We start from the raw sequence: 16,427 nt of genomic DNA on the forward strand, positions 1-16,427 counted from the left end.
ATCTTTTACTGGTAGTCAGGGAAATGCAAATTAAAATAAAAATGAAATGAGATTTCATCTCAGTGGATTGGCAAAAGTAAAATGTCTGATTAACACTGTGTTGCTGAACTCATAGAACGGCAGGAATCTTCAATGCTGCTGGTGGGATTATAAACTTTAATAACTACTTTGGAGAGCAATTTGAGAATACCTAGCAGAGTTGAAGATGAGCCTATCCAGTGATCATGCAAGATCCTGCCTGACCATGCCCAAGTGTGTATGCCTGCACACACACACACACACACACACACACACACCCCTATGTATATACACACGCAGGGCACACCTATGTATGTACATATACATATACATATACAAAACTATGCATATAATAGCAAAAACGGCAAATAAAATTCAAAGCTCATCAGCAGGGAAATGGATAAACTGTAGCACAGTCCTCCAAGGAGATTCTACGTCGCAGTTACAGTAGATGAACTAACCTGGTAACGCGAATTACATTTATGTAAATTAAAAATTAAAAAGTATACGAAAGGAGACCACTACTGTGTAAGGACACATACTTTTAAAGTATGACAATGTGGAGGGAAAGGTTTCAGTATTGTGGTTGTATGTGGAGAAGTAGGGGGATTTATTAAAGGAGTACTAAGGGAAGGCCCACATATTTAATGACTTAAAAATAAACTGAAATAAATACAGTAACACTTCTCACTTATTAAATCTGGGTGGGGGACATGTGGGTGGGTTTTTTTTTCTGTACTCTTCTGTATATTTGAAATTTTACATAAATGTAAAACATGAAGGATGCCAAAAGGTAATGTATGGTCCTAAATTTAACCAACAATGAAAAGGGGGTGAAAATATGATGTGTTTAGTTTAATGAACATCCTAGCAAATCCTCGTGGATATTTTTCACTCAATTTAATGAGGACCGCGTAACCCTGTACTGAAGTTTGGGCATGGCCATGGACAATTAATAAGCCACTTCGACAGTAATTAGGGGAACAAAAGGAGGAAAGTGAACAAGCTATTGATATAAATATTGTCTCCACACAGGAGAACAATTTCTGCTACCTCTCCTCTTGCTAATTTTCTAACTATCTACACAGGATCACGGAAGACCCACTGAGAGAGGTTCCCAAAGCAAGATTCCTGGGCTGTATGTACAGAGCACGGAGGAAGTTAAATGACACTGCTGGGAAAATGCTCTGATCTCGGTGTGGCTTTACGGGCCAGAAGCGTCCTTCAGAAAGGCTTTAGCAATGTTTCTGGAAACCATCATCTCACTTCTTTGACCTCAGCCTGCTCAGAACTCAGCAGCCGATAAACAAACAATTAAAAGCATCCAGGTGAAACTTCGAAGGGAGCTTACCTTTTTCTCAAGCACTTTCGTAATTGCATCCAGAACCACCTTGTGGTGTGCAAACACAAGAAACTTCTCTCTTCCACTCTCCAGCAGGTCCAGGATATATTCACTGCATTTGACAATGATGACACAATAAATTAAACGCATACTCATCCAGTTGAGGTTAATTCCTGAAAAGTGACTGCATCTGCAGCAGACACCTTCAGGGTGCCTGCCCTCCCCAGCCCATTTGCTCCCTTCTCTGAGGGCTGATCTCCTCCCCTCTCCCTCATGCCCGGTCACTTGAACAGACGCAGCAAAACCGAGAGCTCTGGGGAAGCGAGCCACCGTTTGCTATGAGCGGAAAGAGTTCTTTCGCGCTTTTAAGTCGTCTTTCATACACAAATAAATTGAAGTATCCTTATGTTTCTTTCATGTGTCTCTGATATGTTACTGAAACATTATTACTTGGGAGCATAGAAGATAATTAACAGTTTGCACATTGGCTGCTACTATCTTTATAATGTGTTTTCAATAAAAATTGAAGTGTCTATAGATCTGAAAATGCCTAGGCAGGGGATTAAGGGATTCTTGACATAATCAAATTTCTGGAAGTGTAATATTGAAACCTAAGTAATAATACTGAAGAGATGGTCAGGGCAGGCTCTCCAGCTCCTACCCGCATCTGACTGCCAACAGTTACATCAGTAGTAAGTGCATTCTTGCCTAAGGCAAAGGAATATGGGGTGAAGGACCTTTTTTATTCTCCCTTTAATTTACTTCTCTCCTCTACCTACTGTGTTTTTTCTTAACTTTCTGCCCCTTATCTTTAGCAGTGACCTTAAAGGACAGCAGCTAACCCTGGGAACTGTAAGGGGAAAGAGTCACCCAGTCAGCATACCCATTTGGCTTCCCTTGGGCTAGTGCCCACAACCCCAGAGCAGGTCACTGCTCCTGCAGGGCAGTGGGAAGGTGAGCTAGCTTCCTGGGACACAAGGAGCATTTGCTCTGCCTGAGGACATCCCCACATGTAGGTGCTTTTGGACAGAGAATAGACATTAGAGAAGGACAAATTTCAAAGATTTCTGTTATAAGCAAGTGGTGGAGAGGTAAGTGGGCCGTCCTCTAAATATCTAAGAATTATTTTCAAACACCACTATGTCCAATCAGCGTATGGGTTTGAGTTCAATTTGTGAATCATTGGTACCAAACGGAATCTACTTTAATCTATTTGCCATGATATAAGCAAAAATGTTTATTGCTACAGCATTAAAAAGTCACGAGGCCATAAAATCAACTTGGCCAGCTCGAATCGCCACAGGCCTCCACCTTCCCAATGCTCCTCTTTACTCTACAGAGCAGATGTGGCTTTATTCTCTGCCCTACCCCATGTCCTTAAGTTACCAGGCTGGAAATATTTGCCCACCACAATAAACTTGGCTTTTGTACTGAATGATGCCCTATAAAATGAAAACAAACAATAGTAAAACAAACAAACAAACAAACAAAAACAAAAAAAAAAAAGAAAAAAAAACTAGCAGAGGAAATTGTGGTTTTAAGATTTATGACCTAATTTCCACTTACTAGCTATGTGACTCTGAGATCCAGAGATTTTCATGAGATTTACTCAGTTTCTGTATTTTAAAACATTGGGCCAATATGACTTATTCTGATTTCGTGAAGAGGCTATAAATGTAAAATGAGTTAAACAAATGTCAAAATTGTTGGAAATAATAAAGTACTATATAATTTATAACAGACTTTTGAAAAAGTATGTATAAGGTATGTTATAGGCTGAATGTGTCAGTTCCCAACATTCATAAACGTGATGGTATCAAAAGGTAGGGCCCATGAGAGGTGATGGAGTCGGGGCTCTTATGAGAGAGACTCCAGAGGCAGCCTATCCCTTCCGCCATGGGAGGACTCAGTGAGAAGAAGGCTGCCTGCAAGCCAGGAAGAGAATCCTCACCAGACTCTGAATCTCCCGGCACCTTGAACTTGGGCATCCCAGCCTCTAGAGCTGTGAGAAATAAACGTCTGTTGTGTAAGCCACTCGGTCTATCGGTCTATGGTATTTTTGTTATGGCAGCTCGAACAGACTAAGACAAAGCATTACCAAGGTATTTATGGGACAGAAAAATGATTACATTTACAATTTCTAAGGGAAGATGTTGGTTCTGAATCCAACCCTCAAGAAACCCTGAATTTTGTAGGTAACAAGCTGAGAGAGCGAGGGAGGAGACTGGCACCCTTGCCGTCCATCGCTCGGCAGCACGTGAGAAATGCATCAGTGGGGGCGATTCAGATTTGTTCCTGAGAGAGAAGTTTCCAGGCCATAAAAACCACATCTGGAGTTCACGAGTCTCCTAACAGTATCATAAATGAAAAGGGTAGTGCCCGGAGGGTGAAGGAGAGCTGGCCAGCATTCGGCAGCCTTCGTGGAGAAACTTAGACTCGAATAACGCGGCAAACTCCCTCTCCTCCCACGTTTAAGGGCTCAGAGGGGAAAAGTGGCGAGGCTCAGCGGGAGGGTGGGGTCAGCTGTGTGCTTCAGTGCATCTGCGGATCTCTGGCCCCACAGCCAACGCGGCACCGTTCAACCCTCGCCAAATTCATTCTCATCGTAATTTCACCACTTGGACCATTATCTTGCGAGTCTCACATGAATGTCGTTCAACAATAAAAAATCAGGCAAACTGTATGCCATTAGAATCGTGTCAAGTTTCTAGCACAGTGACATCTGAACATGAGTGGGGTTTTCTTTCTTTAAGAAAGGCAGACAACTGAGATTTTTTTCCAAGTCGGTGAATAATTTTAAGAATAGAACTGAAAAAAAAAACATATAGAATAGAAATGACCTTAACCTTGGTTTTTAGGTGGAAGGAGAATAAGTGTGACAATAGCCTCTCGCCCATATCTTTTGAACAAACTTTAAAACGCTCCTTTTTATGTAGGTCAATAATGGCTGAAACTTCACGCCTTTGGAGAAGGCCCGGGAATCACCTAAGGTGGCTGCTTGGTCTTTCGCGAAAGCCCTAATTTTTTCCTTTAGGCAAGTGAGCACAGCTCTCCCTGGAAGAAGAAAACGCCCCGTTAGTGTCGGGGTCTCCCCACCCTTCTCGCAAATGGCAGCGGCTCTCAGCTCACCTGGTCCAGGACAGGACCTCGCGGGGATTCATTCCCAGCACCTCCTGGCAGCACTCCAGGGACAAGCCTACATGGGCCTCGTGGGAGATGAGGCCGTGGTGCCCTACACCTTATGTTCAAGGCAGTGGTAACTGGAATCTGATCATTTCTTACAGAGCAGTAAAATCATTCTGACAGACTAAAATAATAGGTGTTTCTTTTTTTTTTTTTTTTTTTAATTTAAAGATGAGAGAGAGAAAGAGACAAGTCGACACTTGGTGACTACTTACATGACAGATGGGATTTTAGCTTCGGCTGTTCTGTTGAAGAAGAGAATGAGGGCTTCTCTCTGCTGTTTTTTCTGTGGAAAGAGAAGTCGAGAGTTTAAAGTCTCCCACTCCAAGAACTCCAAGCTAAACTGACATAATTATCGCCACTATGAGCTTTACAAATCCTAACACCAGTCACCAGGGTCAGGAGACCCTGACTTATCCACTTGCTTCAGACAAGCCACAGGAACTGCCTGAACTCTGGTTCTGTCACTGGAGACACGGTCATGGCATAACAGCCACTCTGTCACCCCCTGAGAACTGGTGTGAGGATCCCACGAGGCAAGGAACACGAAAGCTCTTTGGAAAGGCATTTCAGGTAGGGCTTTACCACGTATACTGAGCTCACGTGATCAGCTGAAATGCGGCCTTGCTAAGCACCCGTGTTTACTACATACGGCCTGAGAACAACTTACACGTGACATTGGCCCACTGTGGTTTTTGCCTCCCCCTTTCTTCTGCCAGCTCGTGCCCATACCCAACTGAATAAACTCACTTCCATCCAAGACTTGCTAAATCAATTCCTACTGACCCCAAAGTTTATCTTCTCAAAATCATGACTTACAGATTTTGGGCCTGTCTCCCACATAAGGTAAATGACTACCCAGGAGAAGAAACCATGTCTTCTCTATAGTTTGCACCTAAATTAATCCTAATGAAGAATGCTAACACAGGAGATGCTCAAATAGTTTCATAATATGAGACAACATTCACTATCACTCTGGGCTCCCAGAGATGAAAGGTACTCGTCTTCACGGGTAGGGCAGCCATCTCCCACCACTGGCAAGCATGGGGTTCCAGATGCCCCCACCTTCTTGTGCCTGGGCCTGTGAGGCCAGTGACGGACACAATAACTTCTTCATGGAACAAAGAAGTGAGCCAACAGTGATCATATCTTTGGCCCTAAACTCCTTACTCCTGGGTCCTTAATAGCTCAGGAAAGTAGCCAGAGCCAGACTGCCTCTTGGCTTTAAATAGCATCTTTCCTGTAGATCTTGATGAGACAGAAGAAAGGTACCTAGAAACCACAGGAATTCGTAGGGGCACTGACAGGGTAGTGGATCCATTTCACTTCCACATAGATCGTGGAAGCGGAGGCTACTGCCCCTCCTATTTTGTGGCGGTAGTGCAATTTATCAACTCAAACTTCTTGGGAATTCATCCTGAAGATGCAACTCCACGGCAGTGTGTCATAACTTGCTTCTCAGCTACAGGCCCAGTTTAGACTCTGACAAGGCTCTGGACACACAGAATGTGAATTTGTGTGCATCCGATGATATTATGAGGACAAATCTTAAGGAGTAAGTCGCTGGGCATATTTTGAAGGCTTTGGTACACACTGACAAGTCATTCCCAAATACGTCAGCCTAGAAAGCCATCCCACCAATCGTGTGAGATAAAGGTGTTCGTTTTCTTGTGTGTGGTAAATCTTGGGGCAAGGTTTCTGAAAGTGTCTTTCACATTTCACCTCCTGTTTGTTCTGCCCTTGCCCTTTCTAACTGGCAAGTGTGGAGTGAGTGAGTGTGGGTGGGAGGGATGGACCTGACAAAAGTAACACACCGGAGTAAAACTGTAGACAGGATGCCTGGGGTGCAGTCTGCTTGAGGCAAACACACTGTGGGTGAGGTCGTCACGAGGAACCTGGCTCTGCCCCATCAGCAAATCCCACCAGGGACTGCATTAGGTTCGAGGGCCTAACTTTCCCAGCGTAGTATTACTTAGAACAGTAAACAGCTGAATTAACTTAAATGTCCAACAAAAAATGGCCATGTGAGAAAATACTATGCAGTCTTTAAATATCATGATTTAAAAGAACATTTAACAACAAGAAAAGTATTCACAATACAGTTTTATAATCTGTTTTCTTCCTCACTTGGTATATGTTTATATGATCCCAGTTCCGTTTTTAAAATATATATATTGCTTATCACATACATAAGTTACACATATTTTTATATTAAGTGTATACGTAATATAGTTTAAAGCAAAAAAAAAATGTATACATTTTATAGAAAAACTATCCAACGATAAATGCTGAAATTATGTGATAAAAAAGATGGGTGAATCTTTTTTATAGTATAGCAATAAAAATGTTTAACAAATATTACTTAAGTACTTTCCTTAATTTTTCAGATTTTATACAAAGGACATCCATTGAATTTTTAATGCGGGAGAAATCAACAGTTTCATCTTAAAAAAAAACTTCCTAAAACTGGGTAGACAAATACTAGTCCTTTAGCAATCTGACTTTTTTTTGCCAGCCATAGATCAGGAAATTTTAAATAACCTACTTTTTCTGTTCCTGCCTCTTAGGCTTTTATCAAATTAGACCCACTGGGGTTTTGAATTTATTTTTCTATGTTGGAAATTTGAATGGACTGTCAAATGGCAGAAAGGTGAACTGATATTGTCACCAGGAAGTCTGCATGAACTTGTTCTATTTTTCTGCTCCTGGTTTTGCTGATCAAAAAAAATGGCTTTAGACAAAAGATGATTAGAGACAGCTTTTCTTAGCCTGTGAAGACATAGCTATTATTTCAACTGAAAATGAGAAAAAGCCTCCGTCGTACATTATATTTTATAAATTGGTTGCTTTACCTTGGCTTCTGTGATTTAAAGCTTTTTAAAAAAATGTCTTCTTCCAGAGGAAAGGTGTGAGGGAACAAAGAAAAACTCACTTCTTGACAGGTCAGCAGTGCTTTGCTGGAGCCGCCATAATGTGCAAAATTGCAGGGAAACTGGGCCTAAAGAGTAACTATAAAAATGTAGGTGGCTGGGGGAGGCTGACTTCCTATAGATTCACAGGCTTCCTTATATGACGAAAACCATAAAACCATGATTCCTCATTTTAACTCTTTAGCTCAAGATTTCATAGTTGGTCAAGGTTAGGATGGGGGTCAAGGTTAGGATGGGTATCAAGGGCCATCTAGTCCAACTCCCAGGTGGCATGGCTCCCCTTCCTGAATTAAATTAGGATGGTGCTCCCAGTCAGATCCCAGCTTACAGAAGCACCAAATCAGTGGCTTTAGAATAAGAGAGGTTCCGATGGTCCAAACTACAAAGCTCATAAATTTGTTTTCTACTTGGATTTTCCATTGTAAAAATGAGTTTACATTAAAGAACACAAAGAAGAACCACATTTTCAAGGATTTATCTTATTATCAGAAAGAATCTGAGAATCTGATTACATAGTTTCTGGTTTGGCCTCACGCTGCAGGTAATCTGTACCAACTCAATTTCTTTCTTTCAGAGACAAACTTTTAATTTTTCTAAGACTCCATGAAAGCAGATAATATCAAGCCTGAGACTGAGAAGAGCTCTAGGCTCTTTCTCTGCTGGATTCCTGAAGAATTATGCTGCAATTTCAGCTTCATTTTCATAACCTGCAAAATAGCATTAAGACTCTGGAATGCTGAAGTAGCAGAGATGATAATCACCCTACAGGAGGGATTATTTTCTGAGCAGCTGGCTCTCTCCTTATGGATTTTTCCAGTACCAAGCCTATGAGGCAGGTTGTGGCTTCCTTTTTTTAGGTAAGAAAATAACAAAATATCCCAAATAATTTAAGGGATTTGCATAGCTACGAGAAGCTATAAAACACCCAACATTCCCGATTTCCATGGCTCAGCCTGGTTGATTTCACATTACCGTCCATAAACTCAGAAAATCAAACTCTCAGGTTATATCTGAAACCATCATTGGAAAGAGCCACTCACCTAACTTGAGGAACTATGCAAGTTGGCAGAAAGTTTACCAAATGTTTTCAAACCTTACTGCACTAATTTGAAATTCCCATACTTCTATTTTTCTTTTTGGCCACACTTCATCATTTATGGTTCTCTCTATGCCAGTTAATGGTACTTTCATCCTCAATTCAAATGCCTACTGATTGCTTTTTCAGTTGTCTACAGTAACTATTCTCAGTCTGGTTCAGGAGGTAGACCAAGTAGGGGCAAGGGACAATTAACATGCAAGGGACTAAAACATGGCATTTGATAAATATTCAGATCTTTGCATCTAAAATATTGCATGTCTGAATTTTTCCCATTAATATTATATTTGCTGTATTTACCCACTGGCTTTCTCATCTGGTAGAATTCACCAGTGAGCAAAAGTTAACAGACATTCCAGGTTTAAGGTTATAAGAAAAACCATAAAAGAAACATAAAAGAAACTGTCCATTCATTGAATTTTTATCTTTAGAAATCAGAAAAGACCATCAAGACTGATTTTAGCCATGGAGTCCCCCAGTTCCACTCACGGTTCCACTGAAATATAATTTTAGAACTGTTGATCTGTACATCTACAAAAACGTTGCACATTTTGTTTGAAAACTCCACAGCAAAGAGACTTTGCTTATTTCCTGCAGACCATCCAGATTATTACATGAAACATGGCATAAATCAAACACAACTGGATAACAGACCTGTGCATCCTCTACTCCACTGTTTCTTAAAAGTTACCAGTTACTCTGACTCATCACAAGGTAAAATAACATGCAAAAATATCGAGCATTCTATCTTGGGTCATTCTTATTTATTTTGTAGTCTTCCAGAAGGCTGAGATCTCATCTAAATCTAAGGTTTCTTTGTACAGGGTAATATCAGATAAAGCCTAGATAATGCTTTATGATAATGCCAAAAAATGTCAATGACTGTTACTTTCTTCGCAATAAAAGTTGCAAGGTTTTGTCCCAACACGATAGACATGGAGCTGGTGTAGATTATACATGGTGCTTAGCATAGTAAGACGCTAATGATAGGTATAAAATGGAAGTGTTTCAAAAAAATAAAAATATCATAGTGGAAAGAGCCCTAAAATATAGGAGTAAAAGGCTTAGATACAGCCTCAGCTCTGCCATGGAGAAGCCGGGAGACCCTGGGGGAATCACAGTCTCTGTGAGCCTCAGTTTCCCTGTATTAAAAAGGAGATCTTGCCAGCGTCCTGCCAACCATAAATGAGGCAATGGGTTAAGAAGGGTTGAAAACTCAACTTTATTAAATAACTGTCGATTTGTTATTCTGACTAAAGCAAATGGCATGGGATAGTTACAAGGTTAACATATCTACCAAATGCACATGAAATAATTTCTAACAACTGTTCCTAGACTGAGGTATTCTCAAAATACACTAAAGATAAATTCTAACTTTCTTTGAGCTATTCAGAATATATATCGCCATCCTGCAGTTTATTTTTAGAATCATCCAACAACAGTGATCTACACAAGCATAAAACTGCAAATTCATAGATTTTCAAAGTAGACTGAGTAAGCTGAGAAATGAAACGGGCTCACTGTCCTTGCCTAGGGAGGGGGGAAGAGGTTATGGAAAGGCAAACTCAGAGATCTCTGGGTAATCTCTGCAGAGCCATCCCGGGAAGAAAAACCTGTGAGCACAACTTCCAAACCCCCATCTCCAGCCCCGCACTCACAGAATTGCCTTTGGTGGTCATTTCCGTGGCGGCGGCATCCAGGGACGTTCTGGCCTTGGTGCTGATTTGACCTGGGGCGAACACCACCATCTTGCGCTGTTTGGCTGGGAGCTGGGCAAGGACGTCGGATTTGAGGCGTCGCAGCATGACTGCCTCCTCCAGAAGGAGCTTCAGCTCTCCCAGGTTGGAGGAGCCCGAATAATCCCATCCCCAGGCATGCTGTAGAGGAGCCGAGACAAAAAGCCCGTTAGATTTTCCCAGGACCCAGGGCTGTCACCTCCAGGTAGGTTTCTCTTCTCACAATCTTCTCCTCCCTTGGCTTTGTTCAGAGACTGTCAGGGGCTTTAAAGGATGAATAAAGCCCACATGAGAGAACAGGAAGGGAAAGGGAAAGAGAAGTCAGGAACGAGGTGAACAAAAAACACGTATCGTGGCCTTTCACGATCTGACACTAAGCTTTCTGGCAGCAAATGTGAGATATCAGTGGGTTGGTGTCCATTACATTCAAAAAACAAGTAAGACATAAGCTTGTCGGACTGTTCCTGTATAATAAATACAGAAACGATCTTCCCTAAGGCTTACAGGAAGGAGTCCCTTATACAATATAATAACCAATGTTGTCAGTAATGTCTTTACTCGATTAGATGTACAGAGACTTAATAAGCCCGCTGTTCTGCTGTGTGGGCGACTCCAACACCTAGAGCGGCATAGCGAACCCAACCGCAGCACTGGTGGTGGGACTGAAGGGAGGAGCCCAGAGCACAGGTTCCTGCCAGTCTGGCTGACACCCAGTCTGGGTGACAAAGGGCCCAGGAGGTCCTTCAAAAACCTGGTTCCCTCATTTAGTAGCTCATCGGAGACAGTGAGCAAGGATGTGTACTCCCTGGCGCACAGAGAGAGAAGATGTCATCGATTAAAACAAAAACCCTATCTTTCACTAACAATCTTATTGGAAACAGGACTGAATTCTATGGTCTTACAAAAATTTGGGGGGCCAGGGTATCTGTTTCCTTACATTTTTAGACGCTCATCTCCCCTCCTGCCTCACCCTCCCTTGGACTGTAAAGTCTAGGTAAGGCCGAGCCTTGTTCGTTTTCGAGGGCCAGTGGACCTAGTAATTGTGGAGACATGGTAGGTGTCCTATAAATCCTTGCTAATTGAGAATACGAAGAGACAGTCAAAAGGTGGAGAAATAAAATGATCAAAAACTGCTTCTTTCAAAAAAAACTTCTGAAATCAACTGGAAGTTCTCGGCAAATGCCTTCATGCCATGAGGACGAAAATGAGTTCAGCATGGGGCACACTCTTCAGCGGCTTTTATGAATGCAAGAAGCTGGCCACACATACAAAAATAGTAGCCCTGGCCCACAAGCTGCATTAAATAAAAATCATGTTGAGAACAAGTGGGCATGTAATTAATGTGGATATCATACTCCTAAATTCTAATATTATCGGCTCTTAATCTTGCAGGTTAAAACCCAGTAATACTGAAGATTTTAAACTGGACTTTGGAATAATCAAAATCCAGTAAGCTTTTCTGGAAAACTTACCAGGCACTGGGCTAGGTAGAAGGAAGGACACAAAGATAAGGAAGGCATTGTCTATGTTTATCTTCCTGGGTGGTGTGGGGGGCAGGCAGCAAGAGGGAGGCCAAAGGTGAATTTGAGGATGGCATGAGAAACTGGGGAGAGGGTGGTCAGAGACTAGACACACAGGAAGGGACAGTTTGGGGAGTGAAGGCAATGAATTCCATCTGCGGCCCCTCACATCACTGGGGTAATGTCGCTACCCCATGGACCCAGACAGTCAAGGATGGATGAGAAGATCCATTTCAGAAAGTGGACCATCTACAAACAGGACAAAGGTACAAATCACACATGAAGGGGTTTGAGGGACCATGAAAATTATGCGTGATCAATCCAATCTAGGTCGATCCACGGGGAAAGTGCATCACAGATTTTGTTAAAGAAGTACATGGCTTCGAATACATTCAATAACAGAAATTTTGTCTCAGTAACAAGCTAAAACTGGTTTGCAATTAACTCCACAGAGCGCTACAATTTACATTATAAGTACTTCGTTTGAATTTAAGTGGATATTTTTAAAGTACTTAAAAAGTTTTATTTTCTTTTAAAAAATTATTTAAAAATAAAATGAACTTATATAGCAAAGCTCCTCATGGATGGCATGGGCAATGGGTAAACTACAGCCACTTCTCCAAAGTGTCAGAGTCTTCGATGGACACAGCAGATTGGTATATTTGTGATTTGATTGCAAAGCAGGAGACCTTAAGGTCTGAATTAATGAGGTTTTACAGTCCACCTAGTCTTCTCTGGCAGGGGCACTGCCCACAAGAAAGAAGCCAGAGAATGGTCATAAAAATGTGGCTTCAGGGTTTATGAAGTTACAGCAGAACCAGGAAGGAGGAGGCTTGATCTGCACTTGAGAGAGGAGCCAAACTTTGGTTGAATTCAGGGCCACATGACACCTCACGGAAACAGAGTTTAGGGATTTGAAAAGTTTGACCTTGCTATACTGGTGAAGAATGAATTCACTGTCTTGGCCTTGGTTTTAAAGGAGAGATTAGAAAGAGAAATTAGTTAATACTCCCTTCTGGGTTTCAGATCGTGGATGTTCCGGAGCCTGGATTAGAGAGAGGTACTCAGGGCTCGGGAAGATGGAAGCCAGCTCCGTGGGCACCTCAGCTGTCAGCGATGTGGCCGACTGCTTCCATCCGTTACAGCACACCGGCCGCAGAGGAGCTGCATTCCACTGGTGGGTGTGAGAGACTGAAGGCACTATAGCCAGGGAGGAGGAGGAGGAGGAGGCCCGAGACTGCATGTCTCTGCCCAAAGCGAAAGCAGTCGACCCCAGAAGAAAACAGTGCAGCTGACTAAGGAAGAAATGGACACCCATGCAAACAAGGACCTGGGTCACTGGGCCACCCTCTCTCAGGTTATTTTGGGGAAAGGATACTAGAAACACGCACATGCTTTGGTCAACCTGGCTACAGCTGCCCGACGCTGAGAGGCCACCCAGCTTGGGCCAAGAAACATCCTGGGTCCACCCAGACCACACTGCTGACCTGGAAAGGAGAGAGACATGACCGGACAAGGACAGAGAGGGGCATCCTGGAAGCTCTAGTCATGCTCTGCCACACTCATGGGATGGCTTGCCTCCTGGAGAGCCATGGCAGACAGGCCTAGTTCAGCAGAAGGCACAGAGAAGCATGAAGGAGCTGAAAGAATTATATGAGGAAGGCATTTGTGGGTTATAAGTCTCAGAGAAAGACCTCACAGTTGCTTGGGGTGGAGCCTCCCTGGCCATCCAATGGGCCGAACCTAGCTTTGGCATACTTTAAAAAGACAACTGGCAACATTATTACTGTCAAGGGTGATAGATTGTCAGATCTGATCAGACCATGTGGAGAAATTTGCAGATACAGAGGACTTTGTTCATGAAGTCAGCCCCCAACTGCAGAGGCAAGTGTGTTAGTAGCCAAGGCTTATGCCATGTCTGGAGAGGCCCAGCATAGGCAATCTCTGCAAAATTGACCTGCACAAAGAGTAGAGGTCACACACACTATGCATGTGACCTATGATCTATCAGATGATGAGGATTTCCAGCGATAAAAGAGGAAAACATGGGCCCCTCCTCTCCTCTTAACTTCCTGGGCTCCTTCCCTCTGGCTTACAAGAATGAATATTTGTAACAGTTAGAAATTTTATGACCTATATTCAAAAGTGAGCTACTGCAGGATACAGAGGAAAGGCAAGAGATGAAATTTATCCTTCAACAGTAGTCTTTTATCTGGCAAGGTCATCCTTTTGAAGTGGGTGGCTTTGGAAAAGACACAAAGGAACCTATGAGAATAGTGTCCTATGCTCAGCTGGCTTGATGAGATTAATGAACACTAATGGATTCAACGGCCCAACAGGGGAAATTTGGGATTTATGAATAATGTAATTTAAATCTTTTTAAAATGTTGATTTTTCTCTGCTTACAAAAGTAATCCATTTTGGTATACGTTACCTTCCAGTTATATATGAGAGAGAAAGAGAAGAAAAAAACAAGAGAGGAAAGAAAGAAGGAAGGTAGGAAGGAACAGAGGAAGAGAGGAGGGGAAAGTTTTGCATTCTACTTTTCCTAGTCTTGTATTTCCCCATGTCATTAAATAAAGATTTTTTTTCAGTTAAAAAAAAAAAATGAGGTTTTAGAAATCGAGATTTTGATTTGCACAGATTATAGTTCCTGAGGCTCCTGCTCCACTGGCACCACATTCATAGAAATAACGTGGAGGTCAGAGGCTTCTGGTCTACTGACCAGGCATGACCCACTACAGTGAGTCAACACTTACAAGACAAGGCTCACGAATGAGAGTATACCATGGCAGCCAGAGACCATACTACCTTCTCCACCTGTTCAAAGGCATCCTTTGCCTTTTTCGTACAGAGTAGTACTTTTTTACTTTTTCAGAGGACTTTTTCATATTACTTTCTTCCCTCTTCCTACGGTCTCAGCCTCACTTCCGGCTCACCTCAGTACCCTACATTCCTACACATTAGCCACTGGTCCCTTTATTGAAAAACACTACGCTGGAATCACCACAAGTGTCAAAACTAGGAGGGACTGTTCTCTACTTACCCTGAGGGCAGAGTCAGGCCCGGGCAGAGCTAGAGTCTTGGTCCCGCTCCCTGGTCGTGCTCTTCTGATCACGCCACGACCAGACAGAAAGGACAGAACCATTAAGCGTCAAAACCAGGGTGAGGGATGGGTGGGCTGGTGAAAGAAGAGAGAACAAATACCCGCTTGGCATCACAGTAGCGAAGTCCAAAGGCATGAAACTGAGGGAAGAAGGTTGGCTTGACCGCAATGATCTGTGTGTAGAGCTCGGCAGGCCGTGACATGGCTGGTGTGCCCGACAGCAGGATCACCCGCTTGGCAATCTAGGAAACAAACAGCCAAAGGTGCTGAGAACACTCAGAGAAGCACATGGGGAAGATCCCAACTGCCCAGTGAGACAGGAGCCCCAGGGACAGCAAAGTCTCCTGGACATGAGCACGAACATCTTTCGCTTCCTGGGCACGCTGACTGACTGCTAGCAGTTCTCAAGTTTAATCATCTCAGAACTAAGGCCTAGATTCCAAAGACACGAGAGGCTGGGTTCGCTCCAGAGCGCTCCATGGCCCACAACCTGGGATTGCTAAGAGAAGGTGCTGTGACCAGGGGAGAGCATGCATGTGAGCACTTGGATGCCACCTCCTAAGTGGCCTTTGCAGCACGCTCTGCCCACCTCTACACTGGCCCTTAACACAAGATGCTGCTGAATTCTGTCTTTTCTGTCTCCCTCATTAGACTGTGAGCTTCTTGACATCGAGGACTAGGCTGTGTTCACTTCATTTTTCTGTAGCGCAGTGCCTGGCACAAAGCAATTAATAAATGTTCTTTGTATGCTGAGAAATATTCAAAGAGAAGCTAAGTAGTGTTTTGGGGACCATGGAGTAAACTTAAGGAATCCAGCATTGGAAGACCAAGTGGAAATGGAGGATAGAGCAACAGGTCTGAACTCCTGGCATGGATGTCTGACGTCCAATAATGACACCCAGGAAACCCCTGCCTCGCTCCCAGGAGGAAGTGTCAGGCTTTGCCTGTGCATAAGCCACAATTTGATTTTCTGTATAAGGGAAAATATGGCCATCGCTAACCTAATGCAAGATGCTTTGCACCTAGCAAGCCCTGACTCGAGCTCCCACTGCAGTCAATAAGGATTTTAAAGGTGAGAACTGGATCCATTTACCCTAAACTCAGCCCGGGTCTGCGGTAGCCGACTCGGCAGTGGGCAAGGTGGAAATAAAGAGTCAGTCGATTCCAATGATGAACTTCGGGTTCCTCACTACCCTGGCTCCAACCTGACCTCAGGGGATCAGACCCAAATATCCCACTTCTTATTAAGATGGAAAAGAGGGGGTGAGAATAAAAAGAGCTAATACACTTTCCACTGTATTAGCACACTAATCACCAAAGATTACTGCAGGTAAAATTCATTTCAGCTCTGGGAAGAGACACTGCTGTGGAGCGTGGCTGTTTAGAAACAGCTTGTTAACCACTGTAACCTTGAGCTAATGACAGTGGTATAAGGCAATCCATACAGCAAATCACTTGGGGGAGGAAATTAGGTTTTCAAATGGATACACTTGCCT

General features: G+C 43.1%; 1 protein-coding gene across 3 annotated transcripts in view; it reads right to left on the bottom strand.

Annotated features, from left to right (window-relative positions):
- The window catches only part of SMARCAL1 (SWI/SNF related, matrix associated, actin dependent regulator of chromatin, subfamily a like 1), a 51,014-nt gene that overhangs the window by 8,714 nt on the left and 25,873 nt on the right, over positions 1 to 16,427 (bottom strand). For all 3 annotated transcript variants that reach the window (XM_036235842.1, XM_016156700.2, XM_016156701.2), the window contains 4 exons: positions 15,033 to 15,173; positions 10,228 to 10,446; positions 4,759 to 4,829; positions 1,370 to 1,472 (listed from right to left, as the gene is read on the bottom strand). In XM_036235842.1, coding sequence (XP_036091735.1) covers positions 1,370 to 1,472; positions 4,759 to 4,829; positions 10,228 to 10,446; positions 15,033 to 15,173 — 534 coding nt within the window. The remainder of the gene's footprint in view (positions 1 to 1,369; positions 1,473 to 4,758; positions 4,830 to 10,227; positions 10,447 to 15,032; positions 15,174 to 16,427) is intronic.

The sequence above is a fragment of the Rousettus aegyptiacus genome, unplaced genomic scaffold (genome assembly GCF_014176215.1).
Source record: "Rousettus aegyptiacus isolate mRouAeg1 unplaced genomic scaffold, mRouAeg1.p scaffold_m13_p_2, whole genome shotgun sequence".
Lineage (NCBI taxonomy): Eukaryota > Metazoa > Chordata > Mammalia > Chiroptera > Pteropodidae > Rousettus > Rousettus aegyptiacus.